Raw genomic sequence first — 23,620 nt, forward strand, 5'->3', positions numbered from 1 at the left:
AATTGGATGTCAGTAAACCTAATGGTCTGACCGCACGAGCAATAGGCAAAAACATAATTATAACCTTTTATCAGTTATTTTCATTATAGATTTCAATAAAACTTTGCAGCATTAGTAGTACTATGGCACACATAACTCCCATTATGTATAATCTTTAGTCGAGACAAATCGATGATTACTATGCGCTATAAAAAATAAAATCAGGTGCTCGTAATTTCATCAAAAACCACTTTAAAACGTATGGTTTTTGAGAAGTGATTACTAACTTATTTGAAGAGATTATAGTCTAGGACGGCAATTCTATACGATGCACCTAAAGAAAAATGAAATTCCATAAACTAAATGTATGTAATTTAACAGATACATTTTTTAGATACAACAATTATCTGGCTAAAAAATTAATTATAATTAAAAGCTATTATTAACTCAAACAATTCACGTAGAAAACTATTCTAAATTAATTCCGATTATGGTAAACTATATTTTGTCGAATAAATTGAAATGTACTTGATCTCTTATGAGACTTTCCGAGATATTAAACAAGTCATACTTCAGGGTCGCAGACACGTAATAATTTTCCTGTTTTTTTTTTTATGTAGACATCGTAAAAATATGAGATTTGATTATCAAAACCATAAAAAAAAACGCTTTTTAATTAGTTATTATACGGATATAAGTTAAAAAACCGAGGACTTTACTGGAATAATTTAAAATCGTTTTAGCGAAAAAAAAAGCATTTGATCCTAAACCTCAAAACGAAATGTAATCAGTTCAAAACACTATTCGTTATCAAAGTTTTGACAACATTAGAGACATATTAAAGCCAAGAATGTCACATGACGTAGCACACGAATATAGAAACCGGATTTTCGGCCGATGGTCGCCCGTCGATTTGATCAAAGCAAAAAATAATAATAATAACATGTATACACAACTGTTATATACACTATCAGAAGTTAACGTTGTGAAACGACTAAAAACATTATGCCTCTATTCCAATACTAATGGTACAACGATAACGTATATTATAAGATGTTTTTTTTTTTTTTTAAGTCTATAAGTGCCCGGAATGCTCGACTTACAATTGAGCCGATATAAAATAAAAAAATACAAACAACGAGTGTGCTTATCGTACCGGTTGGTTCCATTAGAAAAGATGAATAAAATACAAATAAACACACGCATAAGCTGTCCGAGATTCGTTTTGTCCATAAGATGTTTTAAAAACAATAAAAAAAAAAAACACACAACACAGGCGCATCATTATCATCATAATATGAGCGCCAGCAATAAACTAAAAGGTATCGACTGCAGCGAACATTCTACACAGTCGTTACGACGTACCCGGTCACATTCCTCGTTGCCTGTTCCTTAACGTCCGACGGACTGAACTGGAATAATAATTTCATAATTAGACGACGACACGTTGGCCGGGGATGTAAAAATCCATAAAAAACAATCATATTTCATCGACATTGGTGCGTAATAAATTTGGATCGGCCGCGCACAACCGTCCGGCAGACGGTTCCCAACACAGTCAGATGGCAAACTCGGTCTCATCGTCGACCCGACCGTTTTACGCCATTTCGAGTCGGTTTACAACGTGTGAAAATAATAAATTGCCATTATCGGTGCGAATAACAGACGTCCGATACGATTTGTAATAATTATTTTACACTTATACATATTTATATGATATAAATAAAAGTCGCGCGTAGTTGCTCTTTGCAAAACACACCACGCGAGACGATAAATAACGACATGCAGCCACTGGAACTGTAGCAAAACGACGTGTTGCAGTGTCGAACGGTCCAATAAATAATGCGATTCTCGTGTGTCCGCTGCGAAATTAATTGCGTTTAAGTAATCACCCGATAACATGCAGCAATGTTCGACGACCTGGCGTCGATCGAATTAAAATAAGTCTCTTTTTTCTTTCTATTATTGATTTGATGGAAAAAATCCGTATAATTAGTGGACTGTTCTGTAGAGAAGAGTTTCTTCGGGCAACACATTGATAAAAATACTGTTTTTTAACTCGACATTCAACTGAAAACTTTATGGCTGCCCATATCAATTTGTACGATCGTTAACGAACGGCGTTCGAACACACACACACACTCAATCATATACTAACATAATCGATGTGTCAGGGATGCCAGTTTGCAGTGTCGTATCGACTTCCGGTCCTAAGACCCTCGTAAAGTACGTCTGACCGAGAAACCCAACAACACTCCGACTCTACGTTACTACAAAATCATAAAAACATTTCGTAATAACGTCGATTATTGTTCCGATCAAGTTTACCGACACAGATCCAATATTCTTTAAAAATACGTTGAGATGATCCAAAACAGTTGATCCGCTATTCCGGTTTCGGTCAGGCGCAACAATGGAATGCTCCTGAGAAGTCCGACAACGATTTAACATCTAATTACCAACTGGTGTAAATAGTCAACACTACAGTAAATCAAAAATAAATCGAGTAAAATTTGATCGGCTGTAGTTCATTACGACTCGCACAACAAGTGTATTCATAAGCACCACAATCGTCGATCGCAGATAATAAACTTGCAGGGTCCGATTTATACGGTGAACAACAACACATTCGTTTCGGCTTTAACACGCACGCCCGGGCAAATAATAATTTCGCTTTGTGTCGTACAAAAATTGATCACCAAAACTATATTGTGTTGTGCAACCATTAAAAAATATCAACGTGTCCAACACGGTGCNCAACCATTAAAAAATATCAACGTGTCCAAGATATACGTGTGTGGCGAGTGTCCGTATTGCATCGGAAACAATCACAGCAGAAATAATTACGCAGCTGAAAATGCAAAGACACTAGATTGTATGTACTAACGTGTATGCAATAAACGCGTGGAATGCGAGCGGGCGTGATAAAAAAATAATCAGCGAGAAACTTAATTGCCTGCCGTTGAAAACTAGTTTTTGAAACGTTACCCATCTCGGCCGGCGCTTACAAGCGCACCGCCAGCGTAACGTCGGGCTGGATCACACTAATTAATTTATTAAGCGGCATACGAATCCGGGTTTATTGGTCGTTTAGCGGATGTAGCATGTACACGCATAGTTTCACTTGAAATTGTTATTTTCCATACTCTCTGCGCCGTATGTGTTGTTTGCACACACACACACACACACACACATTACTCGCACAATGGTTTACGTGTTGCAACGGTAACCGCCGATCCGGTCGGTTACAAGCGTTACGACGGGGTGTTTATGCTATTCGATTATACGATATTATGTTGTTATGATCTTGTATATGTTTAACGTTATATCTTATGGCGTTTGACCAAACTCGGTATGCGATCGATTTGGACGGCCCGAGGGGCACCTTCCGTACGGCCGACTGGTCTCGCTGCCAACACCACTACTACACTACTACTACTACTACTACTACTACTACTACTACTACTACTACTACTACTAACGGCAGCTTGACCTTGCGCGGTCACCACTCACGTGCACAGCAACACATTCTGTGGAATATTTACGTTGGCCGGTCAATCTAATTTTCGAAAACGATCGCGTTAATTACGTCTCCGGCAAAGATTGTCGGCGGTGCCGAGACGGCAAAACCGTTTCGCCTGCCTGGCAACCGCCGCGAACGGAAGATGATGTCTGCAGATAGGCACCGAAACTACACACTAATAGGTCCGCGAGGAGATTACCGTAGGGGTTCGCTGGTGTATTGTACACGACAAAGATGATAAACGCGACGGTGAGAAATGAAGACATCGCAGGTACCGCTGCCGTTTACCTTCTTTTTTTTCTCTCTTGCCTCCTCCCCTCACGGTCATTTCCAACATAAATTATCTACGGTAAAACAAACAATCCCCACTGTGACCGAGCCGGTCAAACTCTGCGGCCCGTACCGTGTAGTTTTTACATTTGAACAAAAGAGTAAACGTCTTGTTATTAAAATAATAACAATAAATTTACCCCGCGACGGTTTTAATGGATTGTGTAAACGACAACGAGGAATGTTGTCTTAACCAGCCGTCGCACGGTGGTAATTTTGAGAACAAGGGTTCGTGCGACTCATTATGCACCTGATGTGTTTCACTTGATTTCTTTCTTTTTTTTTTTTTCAATGAGTTTCAACAACCGATCGCGTGGAAACAATTTCATTTGTAAGTATTGTGTATTACACGCGATGCACGGAGGACGTTTATTATCAATTATAACGAATTATCTCTGGTTTATTAAAATAATATTACGTAATCCACACAAGTTTACGCGTTTGTTTTCCGTTCCTAAGTAGTTAATTAAAAATCATCGATTTGTGTGTGAAATGTTACGACGTCCATTTGGATTAAACATAAAATATTATGTACAAATAAAATTAGTAATTTAATAGGATCGCGTGTTTTCCACTAGAGACTTGGCGCTTTCTGCTATCTACTGATGCAGTGGCACAGTTAAGGGCACCGAGGGGTTCGGGTCTCCCCACTGACAGCAGCAGCACTAGAACCAATTTGACAAAATAACGTTCTAAAATAATTATTACGACGTAATTTACGAAAAAACGTTATTAAGGAATATTTATCTCTAAAGTAGAGCGACGAACAAAACATAAAGGGTCCAAAATATAGAATTTTGTAGATATTTTTATCATGGCCCCCTAGGGTCGTATTTAGGGAGTGGCTCAGAGAGGAGCAGTTGTGAAATTTGTCGAGGCGAATATCAATATTAAAGAGCGAAACCTATAAATCTTATCATATAAGTCGATCGAAAAAATATTTTTCATTTGAAGAATTATGTGTCTGAATTTTAAATCGTAATCGCACATGAATAATATTTTATATTAATATAGTTATGAACAATTCGATTTTATTTTAAGCAAATCATCCAGCTACTTATCCTTGACGAGATGCAATGAGAAATAGGACATGCTATCGCGAACATGCGCTAGCAATAATGAAAATATCATAAATTAAAAATTACATCACTGCTAATTAATGTTAATATGCCGTTTCGATGGCACAGTGATGATTAATTACTCAGAACTAAAAATACTATTATCGCTACATTAACTTAATTAAACATTACCCAATTTCTACAAGATGAATAAAAATACATAGGTTGGCTAAAATATTACTTTTAAAGATGAAACATTTTATTTTTGAAATAAATTGCTTATGTCGTTTTTATACTTATTTTGTTAAATAAAAACGTAGAAATATGTACAAAGATAATTTGGCTCTGTAAGATTTCTAGATGTCTTTATGTCTTAACGTTTTGTCAAACAGGATTGCATACCCATCCCCTTTTCACGGCTCCTTACCACCATACATCGGACTCCGTCTGGCGGTTGCCATTTTGTAAACCGATTATCATTTTTTATGGCGCTTAAAAAACGAAAAAGAAATATCGGTGTTTAAAATTTCTCAGCTTCATTTAACTTGAGATTGTAGTCTAGACTTTTAAATCAGAGATTTTCATTCGAGACGAAAGTGAACATTTTAATCGTTCAAACTGGTAGAAATTGAACAAAAAAATATATATATATATATACTACCATATCCAATGGAGGGCGTGACCGTTTTCTTTGCAACGTATACAGTCTCCTCGACATAAACTCTATACGGCGCGTATCCAACCGAAATTGCATGTCATAACACAAATAACAATATAATAGTCGTTATTCTCCACCATTGGTCATCGTGTAGCGATTATTGTACGAGTATATTACTTTTCGAAAACGTAAAACAACTTGGCCGTGAGGTTAATTAAATATAATAAAAGCATAATTAAGTGTAACACGAAGAAGTGCATGCAAGCGGACAAGGTAAGGGACCCTGTGCCCGTACGTCGGGGCGCTCAACAAAGGGTGTGACGAATTTGGTAATTAATATAATTTTTTTTAATCATCACTCCCTCTGAGAACTTTTAAAATTTCCGACTCCGGATACATTGTGCGTTCGATCATAATGAAGTGTATTCCGTGTAGATGTCGACAAAATCATTCGGTTGCATTGGACGGCGTTCGGATATATCTCAAATAATAATAATTATTACTATTATTATGACGGCGATGATTAACAGACGGGTCTTTTTACTCGCGTCGATCCTTTGATGTCGTGAGAACCGTTCGTTTACGATGCTAATAATTCGGCCTCGGGCTAAAAACACAATAGTTGAACATATTTCCGTACAATGTACACGACTCGCTCGAAACAATTGATTTTGACCGCGAGACGAGTGTAATTGTGTTCAAGTTCAGTGCAGTTCAGTTCAGTATTCCATAGGGTGGGCATGGACAGACAAAAATGATACCTATACAATATCCAAACAGGAGACATGGTGTCAATTTGACGCAGACAAGATCACAGTGATATTTTCCTAATGTGTCTGCCACTGAAACGTTCCACGTGTGTCACGGACAAACAAACGGATGATGATGTCATTAGTCTACAGTCATACGTCCAAAAGTGTACAATGATTCATTCCTTTTTAAGTACTTGGATAGGAAACGGTATCAAAAAATAGAAGAATCTCATAATGTTGTCGATGAAATTGGAAAAACAATTTTGTCAATTATCGATAGTACTTTATATCTATTTACTCGATGTGTACGTTTATGAAAACTTAATTTGATGAAAAATGACCAATTGAATTGAATTGGTCTTTCGTTTAAAATAGTCATCGATTAATTCTATTGACGATTGTTTTATAATACTCTGATAATATGTGAAATATTTAAACCAGTTAAAAAATAAATAAACAATAAAGTAATAATTCAAGTAGCAATAAACACAATATAAATTGGAGCATTAGGATCGAATAACATAATTGCAGACGACTAAGGGAGACAGTACATCTGTACGTTTCAAATAATATAATTACTAAGAATTAGTAGTCTGCCTAAAAATATAAAACCACCGGTATTGCTAAAAATAGATAAACATAATACTACTTTACTACTGTTTGCTGATCCGAGACCGATTTCTTCGAATTTTGTGCTTTATTATTTAATTGGAAAAAAATATATCTAGTTGATGCTTATTCATGCGGTTGTTGACAATTTCCGAAAACCGAACGTCTAATTGCGTTTATATGTAAATATATAATTCTAAATATCGCGTATCCTTATCGAGAAATCCAAACGAAAATCATTACTTTGCGTGGGAGTCGTTTTTTGAGAATTGTAAACACTGTCATTAATTTTTTTTTAACTAGTCTGTTGTACGCACACTACACTCTGTGTAATTACCGAGAATGTATAACATGATACTATCACGACGTCGTTATTGACTGGGCATAATGTAATTTTGTGTTGTAACAAACTTAACAACACGACGTTGGATATAATTTGAATTAATGTATTCAAAATGTCTATCAAGGCAAGCAAAGAACAATAACAAGTTTTAAGCGCCAAAAAAAAAAGTTTAATTTACCTCTGAGTTCACTTGCAAACTCGCCGACCTGTAACAGCAACAGCCATACAACTGCGACAGTAACAATTGCTCGGAAGCGGTTCATGACGGTCGTTGGTCAATCCTGTAAAAAAAAAAAAAGCCCATGTTAATAAAATTCGATTGAATTATAGGCGGCAGACGTGCACAGTAGCCGCCACTTTTAATTCGATTTTTTTTTTATTTAAAAATAACAAAAAAACGCAACTAATAACAATATTGACATCGAGACAGCGTGTTAGGCTGAAAATTGTTATCGTATTTTTAAAACGTTTGCGCTCGGGGTCGGCTTTTTTAGCGTTCCCAGAAGTTGGCCAAGACGATGCAAAGATTACGGCGTTCGAGCTGACGCTGGCGATTCTCTGTTTGTTGTCATTTTAACGAGAATAGCCAAAAATTCGTTGAAAAACAATTACGATAAAACTGTGAAGTTCACGAAAAATGAGGTCTACGGACCGAAGTTCAACGAACAATTAGTCTGGTTTAATAGTTCATTAATCCGACGGCACTTAATTATTCATCGCCGACGACTATGAACTCTATTCGTATTAGTGAACCGATTGTGTAATCGATTAACGTGGAAACGGATCGATTACACGCACGCAAATGAGTTGTGTAAAAATTAATATGTGAGCTTTTCGCGCACAAACCCATTTCATTAGCCGTGTTGTCTTGTTCCACGTGTAATATTTATTATTGGTAAAAAATCGATTTTATTTCCGTCGTACGCGTTTACACTCGGTAAACAGCTAATTTGCAAACGGCGAAAAACCATATACTCGGGCTCTGTTTTTTAATCTCACTTCCGAGCCAGACAACTCTAATAAATTGTATGCAATACGAAATCTAAGAATATTTGAGTAATGCCATTAAAAGAAAATCTAAAGAATTTCGTTTTATATTATTTCCACAAAAGTAAATTCCTGAAAGAGGACACTCCTTGCATTGTTATAACATACTCGTATCTGTTAAATCCATTGGCTGTGACCCGTACCAGATTTTACGGTTTCTTCCCATTAGGCGCCCGAAATCACCGAATTTCGGTTATTTATTTCGTTTCGAACCGATTTCAGTTAACTATACAAGCGTAACGTTTGTCGACAAGAAAAGACAACCCAATAATGTTTACACAAGGTAAACAATATTTTACTCGGCTTGATTTCGTCTAATCAAACATATCGACTATCTGTAGTCGATTTCGTTTAATAGATGACAGTCGATCGTTGCAACGCATTTTATTTTGGTCATTTGATTATTTTCGATCGGACGGCAGTACAAAGTGTACATTTGCAACCGTTTCTTGTAAATATTGTGGTTCCATTTAAATCTGCATTTTTAATAACAATTCACTCAATCGTGTAATTCTCCTTTTAGATTTACATTTCCAGAGAATTCTAACTCAATTTCCCAGCGACGGCGCCCAGTAAAATGCTGGCAAATAAAATTGTTGTAAAACAATAATAATAATAATACAACATGATTATTATGTTGTACGACGACTACAGAAGAATTCTTCGGTCGAGCATCAATAATAATTATTCGTGTTAAAGTAAAAATAAACAATTTAAATTAGCAGGAATAGATATTTTTTTTATGATAAAACGTAAATACATACGTTTAGAGCACACGAATGTTTTCTTTTGCACGTATAATTTTATTTCTGCATATTTAATGCTTGTAAAGTTGAGTGTTTTTTTTTTTTTCAACGATGGAATGCGAATAATTTGTACAAAAATTATAGGAATGATTATTTTAACGTCATTTAATTATTAAACCCAACCGTGTCATGGTCAGCATACAACTCTGATCGCAATACCAATGAAATCTTTCGTTCAGTTCCTTTTTCTATGCAAGTGCTTAGAATAGTAATGACGTGAAAAATATGTTGCGTTTAGTAAATATTTTTCTGCCGTCGTACTTTTTATGAAAATTATCGAGACACGGGACAATTTTAAGAATTAGCCATTTTGTTGCGTTTGTTTGCACGCGAAACATTCACGGGATTTAATTAAAAAAGGTGTAGAAAAACGGCGGTTTTGGCAGAGTTGTTATTCAAATTATTGGCGCACAATATTAAACGGAGTCCCTCAGTGTTTATGAGTGAATGTTAAACTTGAGTATTTTTATCGATTAATTTCAAAATCACTTAGCCGACAATAATGAGATGATAACGGTTAATTTAATTCTGTACATTATAGACCGCCACAAAACGAACGTCGAGTTGAAAAACATTATATTAAAGGTGGCAAGTAAAAACATACTTAAATAACTCCTATGATAGGAGTGATAAATAACAAAAATAATTATGACAGACCAAGGCCGCGCAGCTAAGACAACTGTAACACAACTTGTAATTAAGAACTCCAATTCAACTCTGTTTAAAACACAAGGAGTGGTCGGCGATGCTTGGGACGGATATTTGCCATAACGTATGCGGAAAGCAATTTTTACGTGCTTAGGGGCGCCAAGGAAAACAAATACATTTAAATTCTACAACACGAACACGTTATTTTTGGCGAATTAAAAATTAAAACAATTTGAAATCTTGCGAGTTTTTTTTTTTGTACACAACGAGATATTTACACAGAAGTCGTCGCCAGTGTATTTTGTCGTCGTGGTCTTCTGTAAATTTGATCTAACCTGGCGCGTGCATCGCATTTAATAAGTGGAAAACGGTTGCGTCAACATTAAACGTTAGTGGCCACCCACTAGGTGTTTTTTGTTACACGACCACCCCGCTATTGAAAACATCATAAAAAAGTTGGCCCGACACAAATAGTGGAGCATTTTTAAACGCATTAGGCCGCCCGAAAGCTTTTTGTTGTTTGCTCATAAGACGTTTAAAGGAAAATATCGATATTTTAATGAATCTACACAGCACATACGTTTTATTGATAACATTAAGTTTCAACGTTTTAGTAAACATATTACACAATATTCCGCATTTTTGCGTTGTTCTAATACAAACAATTGCAAAACGTCGACAGTTCTGAGAAAATTTCATTCATTACCAGAATCAAAGGTGCAATAAAATTGTCTTTGTACATATCTTAACCCTTAAAATGCGACCGGAGTTTATTTTACCGTTCACAATTCACAATTCAGCACTTAATGGCTACTGTTCATAAACCAATAGTGAAAACAACGAACAGATAAAACCCACGCAACACAATCGTGTTAAAACTTTGTTTCTCCGAACATCGATTCAAGTTCAAGTGATTAAAGTCAAACGAACAAAAGTTATTTGAGATGTTATGAAATCGTTTTTAAATGGAAAGCGGAAAATTTTTATAATATTATAAAAGCGGGAGAGTTTAGTTATTTATTTAATTCGAAAGAAATTCTACCAAAATACAATAAAACTGTTTAGTTTTGTGAATTGATATATATATATATATATATATATATATATATATTTCATCAAAAAATTTCATTACTTGATAACTGATAAAAATGGCATAAAACATTGTTTCAGAAACGTAAGTAAAAAATTTAAGACACAATGAACGTTTCGTAGAAAAAGTACCGGGTTTTCGCGGGGTTAATTAAGTAAGTGCATTTCATGCATAGACCGCATTGGAGCTTAAAATAATTTCGATAAAAAATATACGACAGCAATGTTGGGTATTATCTTTTTCAACAATCCAAAGAGCAAAACGATTATCGGAGTGCCCCATTGCATTTGTAACAAACAATAACTGCGCACATTAATGATTATAATAAAGCAAAAGACCGTTAAAAAGTCTCGTCAGTAATTTCACAATGCTAAAAATGTGTCCACATAGATGTTACATTTTGATTCGTGACCGCAATAAATATCAATAAATGCATGCAAAACAATAAACAAACAAATGCGTACACTTAAACCTCTTGCTCAAATCGTTTGTCTAATGATTTATTCGGTTTTATTTTAATTTTTCCGTCTCACTTGTCGTTTGTTTGTCTTTCCGTTCCGAGTCTTGTATACAGTTTTCCTTCGGTACAACTGCAGTGTATCGTACAAGAACACGAATAAAAAAATATCGAGGGAAAAAAATAACATTTCTTGAACATACAAGACGTCCAATGATCGTTGCACATAAGCAATCGTTGCTGTGCGATAGGAGAGGGAACAAAAACCATCGCCGTTGCCTCCGCCGCCGCCGCCGACCATAAAATAACGACAAGAGCGACCGATGGTCTGAAAATGAAGCGCTAAAACCCAGTGGAGGCGTTTTTAAAAATGCTATCTATCGTTTCTTCAGTCCAGACGGTGTGTAATATTTAGTTACCTATGTAGACAACAAACACGAAAATCACACTGAGGTTTTTTGCCGCCTGCTAAGTGGTGCCCGTCGAATTCAATTGAGTAATAAATACCGACCGAGACACTGCTCCGCGAAGACAACTTCACAGTTGGCAATAACGTTGAAAACGCAAGTTTTGTTAGCCAAACGACAATCGAGAACGGCACCGACGATATTTTACACGGTACAAAGGAGTTGTCATCGGGACGCGGTGGACAAAAGCCACGCAACAGAAACACAAGGCAATACGTGGGCATACGTGTTACAATACGGAAGGAAAGTTACAAGTATTCATTTTCTCAGAGACCGGTACAAGTCAAAAACGGCGAAATGCGCTAATAAAACAGGCCCCCCCATTGTTAATTTTACGAGCGCCCTGTTGCGAAAGACTATGCCGATCGCCGTACAGGAAAATCCACTGCGTTGAGCGAACGTTTAAAACAGTTTAGACGAGACCTAATGGAATACTCTTCTGACTTGTTATTCAGTTAAATAAACAAAAAATTACTTGCACGTATTACATTATACGTTGGCATAGGCGTTCCCACGCGCAAAAGTACAATGTAATTAAATTCGCTTCATAATATTTAAATACTTGAAATTGTTTTTCGATACACGAACTCGTTTGCCGTGCATTTATCTCGAGAATATAACTTAACCGCACGGACGTTTCAATAGAATAATTAATTATTGGTTTTTTTTTTTTTTTTTTTTTTAATGCTGATTTGGAGCCGTACACTGGAACGCGACGGACTAACGGAGAACTTAAAAATTGAAAAAATTAAATACAATTTTTACGTGTTGTTTTCAAACAGTTATTTTTAACCGAAAACTTCGTTAGATTTCGGCGTTTTTAATTACATCAAATCGAAATCGTAGTCGCGCGCAATTATTAATCGGTTAAACCGACCGATTTCTCAAATACAAAAAACCACTGCCTACGGGGCAATGTTAGTGAACTCTATCAGAACTTTTCAACATTATCGTGTGATATTGTAGTTTATTAATTAAAACAACAGCGTACAACGTGTTGTTACACACAACAATTTCCGACAACTTCCGGTGTTGCGTTTGCACTTTATACCCGCCGCAATTCGAAAGCAATTTGATTTCACACAATCAGATGTTTTTTACATTCGAAACGACCGTTGCAATGTCTACACACGCACTGCACTGGCGTTATTTCCGCGGGCTCGGGTACGTTTATCGTTTGAAATTAATCCAGTCGAATTAAAACACCGTGTACGGGCGGCGATTTCGTCAAAATCACATTTGAACCGACTGCGAGTTCAATGGAAACCCGCACATGCAAATTAAAGCATCAACAAAACAATGGCGTGTAATTATCAATACGGTAAGGTTGACGAGCTGATTTCACTGTACGTCATAATATCACCGCGCAGTCGGTACAAAAGTCGTACGACAATCGGCAGACAAACGCGTTTCGCAGTATTACAGTCACACACATTGTCACACGCCGTTTTCTAAAAAGGTGTACACGACGATCGCGTTGGTCTTCTCGATGACCTCAAATGTCGAAGGAGTCCGCGGTGGTGTTATCAAACGAATGCAACGACTTGTAGGTCGTATGGTTATAAACGACGTGTAATCAAATAACGCGAGTGCGTTCGTTGTGGTCAAGTTATTTTTTGGAGTACGCAGAAAACGCCACTGAAGGATTACCGATGAAAATCTCAAAGAGAAAAAATACTCGTCGTTACATAACCATCGCGTTCCCTATTAGCTCTCTATTAGCTTGAACGGATTGCACTTTAACACAAATTTCGTAACGCTTATCGTTCCTAATGAAAACCTGGCAAAAGTGTAATAACATATTCGCCGAAATGTGTTATCGGTCTGAGCGCACAAAAAATACGAATCGACAATTTCAAACGTCCGTAGGAAAGTAACCGAAACGATAATTTTTTCTCGTTCATCGCGGCGTGTACAGTATCATGACACTCCGATCGGCCCCGTTTATCTAAATGCAGAGCATCCAATTAGGATGCACAAGAATGTCTTGTGTGTGATTTTCGCTGTACAATTTCGCGTCCAGAGCGCACGATGACCGTTGTGAAATTAAGTAAAAAAAAAACAAATGTAAGTATTTGTTTTACGTAACGGCTCATTCGTCGAATCTGCCAAGAAATATTATAAATTATATACAGTGGACACGATATTGCTCGATGACATTGAGTTGACGATTTCAGCAGAGCGTTGGACAAGTGGAAGATAAATTATGTGGCTGTGTCGCTAGTTTGACGGAAAATTATGATATTTGGCAAACAGACGGAAGAGATTCACTACTGACAATGTAGAAATGGGTTTTTGTATAGGGCCATAAAAAACGATCGATGGCACAGGAAATGTTTTGTCCGTGTCAAAACGTATGCACTGTTAAGGCCGTAAATAAACTTAACGTTGTTCTCGAGCACATTATTATGTAGGCAAAATATTTTCCAAGCACATACATTACATGTGTAATTATCATATTGTCTGTGTAAAGTGTGAACGCATCATTTGTTCATGAATCTTTTTCAATACATTAACTTTCAGGAAAACACTACGAGTGCAATAGAAAACGAATTCAACTGCTTTATTGCATTACAGCTCTTTAACATTAATTTCAAATCAAATGACAATATTTCTAAACTATAACGACTATTTTAATAGAAACGCCTCACGTTGTTATTGGCTATAACATCAATAAGGCCAACGTATAACGACCGGAATAGGATAAAAAAGACAACTCGAAAACCGAGAATGAACTGTGTTGTTATTATAATTTTTTAACCCTAAAATTATTACGACTGATTGTACGAAATAAAAAAAATCTGGTGTTCATCGATCAAGTAGTACTTTTATAATTGTTTAAAATTCGAATGTGATGTTTTATAATGGAAGATTCGAGATCACGCGACACTTTGTTGTTATGTGTTGACAAGAATCTTACAAAAATAATTTTCTCGACTCCACAGTGTTTCTGTGAAATGTGTATGGCCTCTCTCCGGCCTTTTATAAACGTGGTGCGGATTGACGGAGGACGTGTAAACCCTCGACGAGTGTCATTTTTCCTTTCATCGATTAATAATTATTCATTGTCACTATGACTCATCTTTTACATCCGTTGAAAGACGCACATAAAATGTATATTTCAATGATTATTCACAAAAGATAAACCATCAACGCCGATTAATAACAATAATGATGATCGCTGAACGATGTGAAATAACGCGGCAATGAGCGGAGGACATGAGAGTTTCGGCGGCGGCAAAAATGATTATGAAACTAATGTAAAAATCGTTTGGCACCGAACCCCATTGGCTTCCCAAACAAACGATTACTTTTGTTTTACAGTGTCCAACGCTTTCGGAATCGGTGTCAATTCGGCGAGTGTATGTGATTAGTTAATCGTCCGAAGAGTCCAAATCGGTTTTTAAGTAGCAACGTTTGAAATGCACGTATTTTTGTAGCGGATAAATTTGTTATTCGCAGCAATAACATTACCGTCTGTACGTTTAGCGTGGCCCACTGTTAGAGAGAACGATGTGTTGCGATAAAGTACCACTTTTTCAACGATTATATTTAAGCGAAAACTTTGGATTGTATTTCCAACGGATATGTACAAAACCGATCATTATTCGGTCGCGGCACACAGTACACCGATACGGAAAGTTTACCGAAGAAAAAACTTCTTAAATCATTCGATGGCCGGAGATTACACCGCGTTAGTAAAATACATACGCGCGTGTTGCAGAGGATACAATCCGACGGTGTCTGCGGAAAAATACACTTTTTATCTCTGGTCGTTGTGCAATCGTCATAGTTTATAACTAAAGTTTTACCTCTTGAACGGAGAAAAAATAACGATAACTCTCAGCAATCGAAAAACATATCGGACAACTTTTCTATTTCGGACAGTCGATATTTTCCCCGTTTATATTATATTTTTACTATTTCCAGACACAATAAAGTAAAGTATTCAAAGTTGGCGACCGAACAAACAATGATCGAGTGGAACGTGCGAGAACGTATTTACGTTCGCACCGAGTGTGGCCATTTGAAAAGGAAAAAAAAAACCGCCGGGCCTTACTAATCCTCGTCCGAGCACATTAGCCGTGTCTGTGTACGCGGTAGCTCTTTTGTTGCAAATTATTGTGGACACGTTTAAAAACACGGTCCGCATACACAGTGGGTAATCTCGTCACCCTTTTGACGATGAATTTATAATGTGCCAAAAACATACAAACGATTCTACGGCGAACAAACACGAGTTTATTGAAACGATAAACACACAAAAAAACAAACGCGCTAATCCTTTCCCGTTTAACGGGTTTTTTCATTTTTTATTCGCTCAACATTTTTCGGCCATTACCAACATAATTCAATTGCTCTTAACACGTACATTCAAATCTACTTTTGCAATCGTAGAACTTTAACGTCAACACTCTACAATCAAGCCGATTTCCTTGTGCTATTCATTAGAACCAGTGTCGCAACTACTAAATTCGAGGTCTGCGCGCGAGTAGTACCTCCCCCTCCTCCCTATAGTTTTAGAAATGGTAGACCCCCACTCGATGTTGCCGCACACACACTGTACATCCAGTTTTCGCGACACTGATTAGAAAATTATTGATAACTACAATATTTTTATCTAATTATTTGAAGAAAAAAAATGTGTCGATAAGCTACACGTTTTAAATACGGTCTGATACAACGTGAATTTCGCACTTCCACTAGATATAGACAAATCGTAAAACTCGATTAGAAAAAATAAAGTGGACGACTACAATGATTAAATAAATGGTACGTCAAAAATTTGAAATTTCTTTATAACGATTTCCCACTTATTTTCTTTCGGTACCATGTTTTGTATAAAAAATGAGTTCTTTTGAGGATTAATTAATTGGTTAACAAGGACCGAAAAATAATCAAACGACTTTATTGCGTGAAAATACAATTTCATTTAAAACCAAAGTGTAGATTTGGAAACGTTCTCTTCTGCCCAATTACCTCTACAGCGAGCGAGACTAGACAAACTTCGGAGGAGCTGACATGTAATAGTCACGTTAAGTGCGTTTAATATGTTTAAACACGTACAACGTGTTAAACGCAATATTTTTCCAGTATTAGGTGCATTTGATACTAAGTATACACCGAGAGTGCAACGAACTTGCCGGCTTTTGACGGTGGAAGCATAAAAGCTATAGAAACGGGCGACCCGGCCGGTCGGGTTGAAAACAAAAACAATATTAATTTTATTTCAAGATTAAAAACGTACGGTCAACAGTGTTAAAATAACTCGACCTGATGCTTTATATTTACACGGGAATCCGAATCGTTAAGGACGAGCACGTTATCTATCGCCTAGCCCACGAATATATGATAAATGTGTGAAAATTTCCCAAAGCGTCTATGTTTAACATTGTGACGGCCTTGGACGGCGGCTGCCCAGCAGTGTGCAGTCAGATTAACGTAGCAATGATTTAGGCGTTTATTTATTATTTTTTAACGGCGCGAAAGACGTTGTTTTAAACAAAAGCTCCACGCTGCCGGTTTCGACGTTGAAATTACGATTAAGTAAAAGCGCATTATTATGTAATTATTGTTATTTTCAAACACTTACCTTGTACGGATTATTGCGAAACCGTTTCCAGAGAATAACGACAGAGTAATAATAAATAACAAATTAACAACGGTGTTCAAATAAATAATTTTTGTTTTAAAAATTCAAATACCATTTATTATACATTTAAGAAAAACACAATCACTCACACACACAAATAAAAATCGAAAAATATAATAATAAATAACTCCACTGGGGACGATTATAATTATGTTTTATTTAAATCGTTCGTTTTACAAAAATTATGGCGAAAAAAAAAAAACAATTGTAATATATAATATTGATTATCGATGATTAAAACTAACAATTGAAAAAAAACAATAAAATTTTCAAAAAAAAAAAAGAAATTGTCACGTACGCACGATAAAAAAAAATGTACACGAAAACTTATTTATATATAAAAAAAAAAAAAAAAAATACAATCGACGAATTTCTTTTTTTTTTCACGCGGTCTCAAACAACAGTGTACTTGTCCGGGGGGGTTGGCTAATGGTAAAAACACCAGTTCGGTAAAAATAATATTCCTCGGTAAAAAATATTCGTGTAAATAAATTGCGGGCGCCCCCTGTAATATAGTGTCGTGTGCGGAACCACGTGTCGCCCGGTGCGCGGATTCGGACTGGCGTATCCGGTGGAGTTGTACTACTACAAGACTCCGATTGCGGTCGCCAGTGGGTCGGCCGATCGCACGTGCAGCGGGCACCGGGCGCGCGCGTGCGCCGTTTCCACGCCGGCTGCCGGTCACCGCTGTAGAGACCGGTGCGGTTTTATCAGCTGTGGCCGCGCGCTTTTCTCGTACACGCCGCCAATTTCCCCGGCCACTTTTCACAGATAACGGTAAAAAAAATTAATCATCAGTTGCTGTTGAAAATCAGCCCGTGTGCCTCCGGCCAGTGCAAACGCACTGCGTTTGTACGGACATTGTTGGGCGATCACAACTACCCTTCTTTTAATCCCAAAACGATTGCGTTGTGACAAGTCGGCGTCCAGTATTTTGGCCAACGAAAATGTGTCGTACAATATATTGTCCGTAGTAATAGAAGGCTCGAAATTCGATCATTTCGGTGGCATGCGCCATAAATTTTGTGCAAGTCGCAATGTCGATCCGGTATAGCGATTATCGTGCAAGTTTTTTCCATTATTTTTTGTTTTTTTATCACAAATGCGATATCTTAAAAATTACTCGACTGACCCAGTTAACGGGCGTGATATTTTGTTGTATATTTGTTAAGAGTACACAACTCTACTACACTTAAAGCCGGCATGAAGTACAACAATTAAGCTTTAATGTAATTATTGTGTGCGGCAAACGCTGACTAGAGTCGTCTGATATCGCTCAGTGTATTGCGATTGTGTAGTTACTTAACGTGGTGCTAAATAATTACATATTATGTGTTGACTACATAATCAGTACGTTTTAATTTATACCGAGTATGTCATCTGACCGAATGGACATCATATTCTTACATCTAATCTATCTTTGTTTGGTGAAAGTTGTTTATTTTTTTTTTTATAACCGTTACACGAAATTCAATTAATGGCAAAATATTTAACGTTAAAGCATGTCAAACCACCCAAACTAATGATTAGTTACTTTTTGATCGGGTAACAATCTAAGAGGCTTAATTCTCTTTTTGCATGCTACTCAGAACGATTACGACACCAAAATATTACTGTGGCTGTTACACGGCGACGATTAATCGACTGGAATTTCACAAGTACACGTGTAATTAAAATATGTATAAAAATGTACCGTAGACTCAACTAGGGTGGTAAGGCACAATCGTAACTCTTTATTATTATTTTTTGCCACTGGCTTTCAAAAATAAACACATAGATTGTTTCAATAAAATAACAACAGTTAACAAAATAAGGTGAAATAAGATCATTGCGTTAAGAAAAATCGAAGAGTAATTGTTTAAAAATTGCTCGTGACTCGGATAGCACTGCCGTATAACGCGTGCGAATTTTTACAGCACGCACGTCTGTTTTTAGAGTGATCTCCAAACAGATTCGATAGGAGTGTAAAAAAAAAACATTAGTCACACTTTTTGGGATCCACGTGTAAGAAAAACGGTATTGTGCTCATTCGTCGTCAAACGTGTGCACGCACATAGTCAATCATCTGCTGTTGAACAAACTGTAGCCCTTGTGGTCGTAGCACAGTCAGCATTGTATAATCATACAACGGCGTGTGTTTCAAATTTGCAGAAGAGGCACACCGTTTAAAAAACGACCAGACCAGACATTCTGATAAATTCACACTTTGTCAATTAATTAGCTATTGTAAATTGATTACAGACATATTTAAACGGCGCGGCGTTTGAATTAAATACATACACACACTTCTGGGGAATGCGGCCACATTGTCAGACAACGTTTTAGGCCGGACAGGGTCAGCCGTACCGTCGATTCTGTACGACAACCGACAGTGACGGCGTTGCGACTGTGTGGGAAGACGCGGTAACAGCATTATTGTAATGACTGCGGTGGTAAAAAGCCGGTGACATTGTGGATTTGTCATTTTTTTTTGTTTTCGGAAACGGAAAAGGACGTGAGCGTGCGGAGTGAGAGAGAAGAAAATTGCCGCGGTAAAATGTCCGGCGTGAAGGTTCACCACCGGCTACCTGTGTGCGATCCTTGAACGGCGACGAGCACGTAAAGAATGCAGTTTGTTGTAAATCACAGGCGAGCGCGCGGGGGCCTCGAAGACGAATCTTGTTGGCGCCACATCATCGCCGGCCGCAACCGCTCTGGTTGACATTTTTTCGGAAACGTTCATATAATAATAACACGGTGGAAAAAAAAAAACAGCTACACCGAATAGAAAATGTAATAGCGTTGTCATAAAAACCGTTTTCGAAAACGGACGCTTGGTCGCACGCCCGTTTTAGTATTGTTTTGATTTCGACGACAATACAATATATTTAAATGATTAGACCGACCTGTTGACGAGTTCTAATCGACTATACAAGAACACCTTATGGCGGCGGCGGCAGTGCAGTTCGAAATAAACTGCCCGAACCTGGTCAAAATGGTGTAATGGATTCAACAGATTCCGAATGATAAACACATTTTACTTAATTAATTAGCCACAAGTGATCAATTTTTATTATACATTTTATTACTTTCCGTTTGCATTCGAGTTTCGCCAAATACAAATCATTATGCACAGTTAAACACCAATACACTGTCCTGGACTGAGACTAAATTTTATAGGAAAAATATGAATTTTACCGGTTTAAAAAAAGTCGAGGCGCTAAATTAAGTAACGTTTTTGTAGAGATGTAACTAGACTTTTCATATCGAAACTAAAAATAATCACATTCGAGACAGTAAAAAATTAATAATGTAACCAACACTCATACCAGTTATTACTTTTCCGAGTGAATAACTTAAAAATAACAGCTTTATTTGTAATAAATATTTGAATTATCGTGTAATGAATTTTAATTATACCAATATGCTTTGAGTACCTATTCATTTCCATTTCTCATTTCACTAAGATAATTTTAATTATTCAATAATTTTCAATTATAAATGTGTTTAATGTAGATATTTTAGTGTTTATTGCTACATATATGGTTATTGTCTATTAGAAAAAGCATTTGGACTGGAATATGTTGAAATAAAAATTGTTATTAAACAGTATCCGGTGTGTAGGGCTTCGCAGTTAATGTATATTTTAATGGATTATAGTGAATTATATGGCGAATATATGATGAAGTATCATTTAAACGCATTACGTGAACACTTTGGAGGTTTATCGTTTTTATGTAGTCGGATAAGTACTTAACATATATTAATATTATGTTCATACAATAACTTATTTACAAAATCGTGAAAAGTATTTCACTGGTCGTTCAATGACAAATGTCTACAACAATGCCGTTCTAATACTTTACTTGTCAAATAGTTGTTCCAACTAGTTGTCCGAGAACAACGTCTACTCTTTTGATCACAAATGTTTGTTTTTTTTATTAATCAATAATTTTATTTAAAAGACCGATTTAAAAATGTATACGAATTTACCGGGCAATCCAATTATTCTACGAAACGAGAGAAATACACAAGACATAAAAAAAAAGGAATAACTATTACGATGTAGCAATTTGTATTATACGAATATGACGTTATGGCAGTCGGAGTTATTTTCAAGCACAAATATTTTTATGAAACTAGAATAGAAGTGATTCGATTTATTTAAGTCCAAACGACATTGGCAAGTATAAAACTATGACACTCGGAGAAGAAATGAACTTTGCGTGTTCTGTGCACCAGAAAAACTTATTAGAAACTGAAAAGTAATGACATTTTGGATTTGAATAATGGAAGTACTTTATAATCACCGTGACAAAACAATGTACTGCACATGACATCAAGTTAGGGCAATTGCTACCATTTGATTACTATTTGTTTTATTAGACGTTGACTCTCGTCGTGCATGACTCCGAATAAGAATTTGGAATTTACATATTGATGACCGGTCGCATCTAGTTCATTGAGGGCCGAGACCATCTGTCAAAATGCTAAGACTTTTTGTGTAACCAATAGGTTGTGACAAATGGTAACATGTCCGAGACATGTTTATGTTCAAATATTAATTTTAAAGGACAAACATAATACCATTTGTAAGTGTTCAGTAAACCGTTCGAGTTTTAAGATTATAATCCTATTTACATCATCTGTTCATTATTTTATACGCTGAACAAAAGGGATCTCCGCGCAGCAATTGTTATAATTTAATCTTTTTAATGTGCACTATCGTTTTAATTAAGATGTAATTCTATTTATAACAAGGTGTTCTATTTTCTTAATCATTTTTTTTTCTTGATAATGCGGTAGGGCTCGGGATTATATGCACTTGTAAATTTTGTCAAGTTAGTCTAAACACATCATCAGCTAGTACACATTTTTATTAATCGAATTCACAATATAGTAATGTTTTGTTATAGTTTTTGGAGAATTAGGGGGACTTATCCCCCTTAAAATAAAAAATATTTCTAGGATGCTGTATAATATTCAGTTGCAAAAACTCGGGACCCTTCAAAGTGACTATAAAGTAGAATAATGTTTTTTTTGGAAAAAAAAAAACAATATTTTAAATCATTAAAATAACTGTGATGATTCGTAAACGGAATAGGTTAAATAGTTATTATTTGTTCATAAAATTTAATTCAAATGGTAATTATTTGCAAAGATTATATTTTTTCTTGGCTCCCCTCTCTTTTAAACTATTTTTCCAATGAGTCCAATCGATCAAATTCAATTACCTAAGTAATATCAAACGAGACTATCTTAGTGAGATTGAGATATTTGAAGACGTTGTTAACCGCTTTTAAGCAAAATAGGATTTGCTGCGTAAATATTTTCTGGAGAGGTGCGCGCAAACGAATTAATTAAAAATCTTGTGCCCTTAAATAACTTTTTGTTAAATTCAAATATATTACAATTACTGTCGATACGAGACGAAGGGAATAATAAAACGCGGAAAGATTTTGATGAATAAAAATAGAAAAAAAACACCGATTCAAAGTTGTAGTTTCGGAATGCAAATAGCGTTTGCTTGAAAAGCTTATTCGACGTCGATTCGTTTATTTAACTAGCAAAAGGTCGAGCAAGTTTTTTAACGTGGTGTTTGTCGAGCTTCCCGTTCTGTCCGGCGCTGGTTATTCTGACAAACTGTTGTATTTACTGTCCGCGTGCAATGCAATTTTTCCTCTCTGCTGTACACTGTCAAGTTTGAAACTAAAGCGGTTGTGTAATATTTATTCGATTGCGAACGCGCAATTTATCATGATTTTTTTTCGCCGTATTTGAGTGGGTACACGTGTTGTACGACATGTGGCCGCCGGTTTTCCGACACGAGCCGACTGGTCTTAGTTCTCGAGAAATCGACTCGTACAAGAAACACAAAAAAAAGCTCGACTGTTGGCGGCAACGTACAGCCGTTACTCGAGTACCGGCGAAATCGCCTGCGGCCGGCCAATGCATTAACAGAGTGGCTCGCCCCGTTACTCAATCGGCAAACGGCTGCGCGGTGTATTATCATAATCGGCCGAGTCAATGTTGCCCGGAAATTAGTTACAGGTCATCGGATCCGGGATGCGTTATTATTGTTCGTCGTTATTCCACGTCGACATGACAAAATCGAGTGTTGGTTGGCGCGATTCATAAAAATCAATCTGGGGTTTTGCTGAACGGTGGTAAATACCGCGACCTTTTTTTGTCTTTTCCTTTTTTTTCCCGTCTCTTTTTCC

The 23,620-nt window shown here is 36.5% G+C and overlaps 1 protein-coding gene across 2 annotated transcripts in view; it reads right to left on the reverse strand.

The window, feature by feature from the left end:
• The window catches only part of LOC126906661 (BMP-binding endothelial regulator protein), a 35,039-nt gene extending 17,026 nt beyond the window's left edge, over positions 1 to 18,013 (reverse strand). For both annotated transcript variants that reach the window (XR_007704305.1, XM_050687365.1), the window contains exons 1-2: positions 17,361 to 18,013; positions 7,431 to 7,533 (exon numbers count right to left, since the gene is read on the reverse strand). Coding sequence is in view for 1 of the 2 variants with exons in the window: in XM_050687365.1 (XP_050543322.1) it covers positions 7,431 to 7,515 (85 nt within the window). In the remaining variant the exon portion in view is untranslated. The remainder of the gene's footprint in view (positions 1 to 7,430; positions 7,534 to 17,360) is intronic.
• Positions 18,014 to 23,620: the final 5,607 nt, after the last annotated feature.

This window comes from Daktulosphaira vitifoliae, unplaced genomic scaffold, assembly GCF_025091365.1.
Source record: "Daktulosphaira vitifoliae isolate Bord-2020 unplaced genomic scaffold, ASM2509136v1 Scaffold_5, whole genome shotgun sequence".
NCBI classification, from domain to species: Eukaryota; Metazoa; Arthropoda; class Insecta; order Hemiptera; family Phylloxeridae; genus Daktulosphaira; species Daktulosphaira vitifoliae.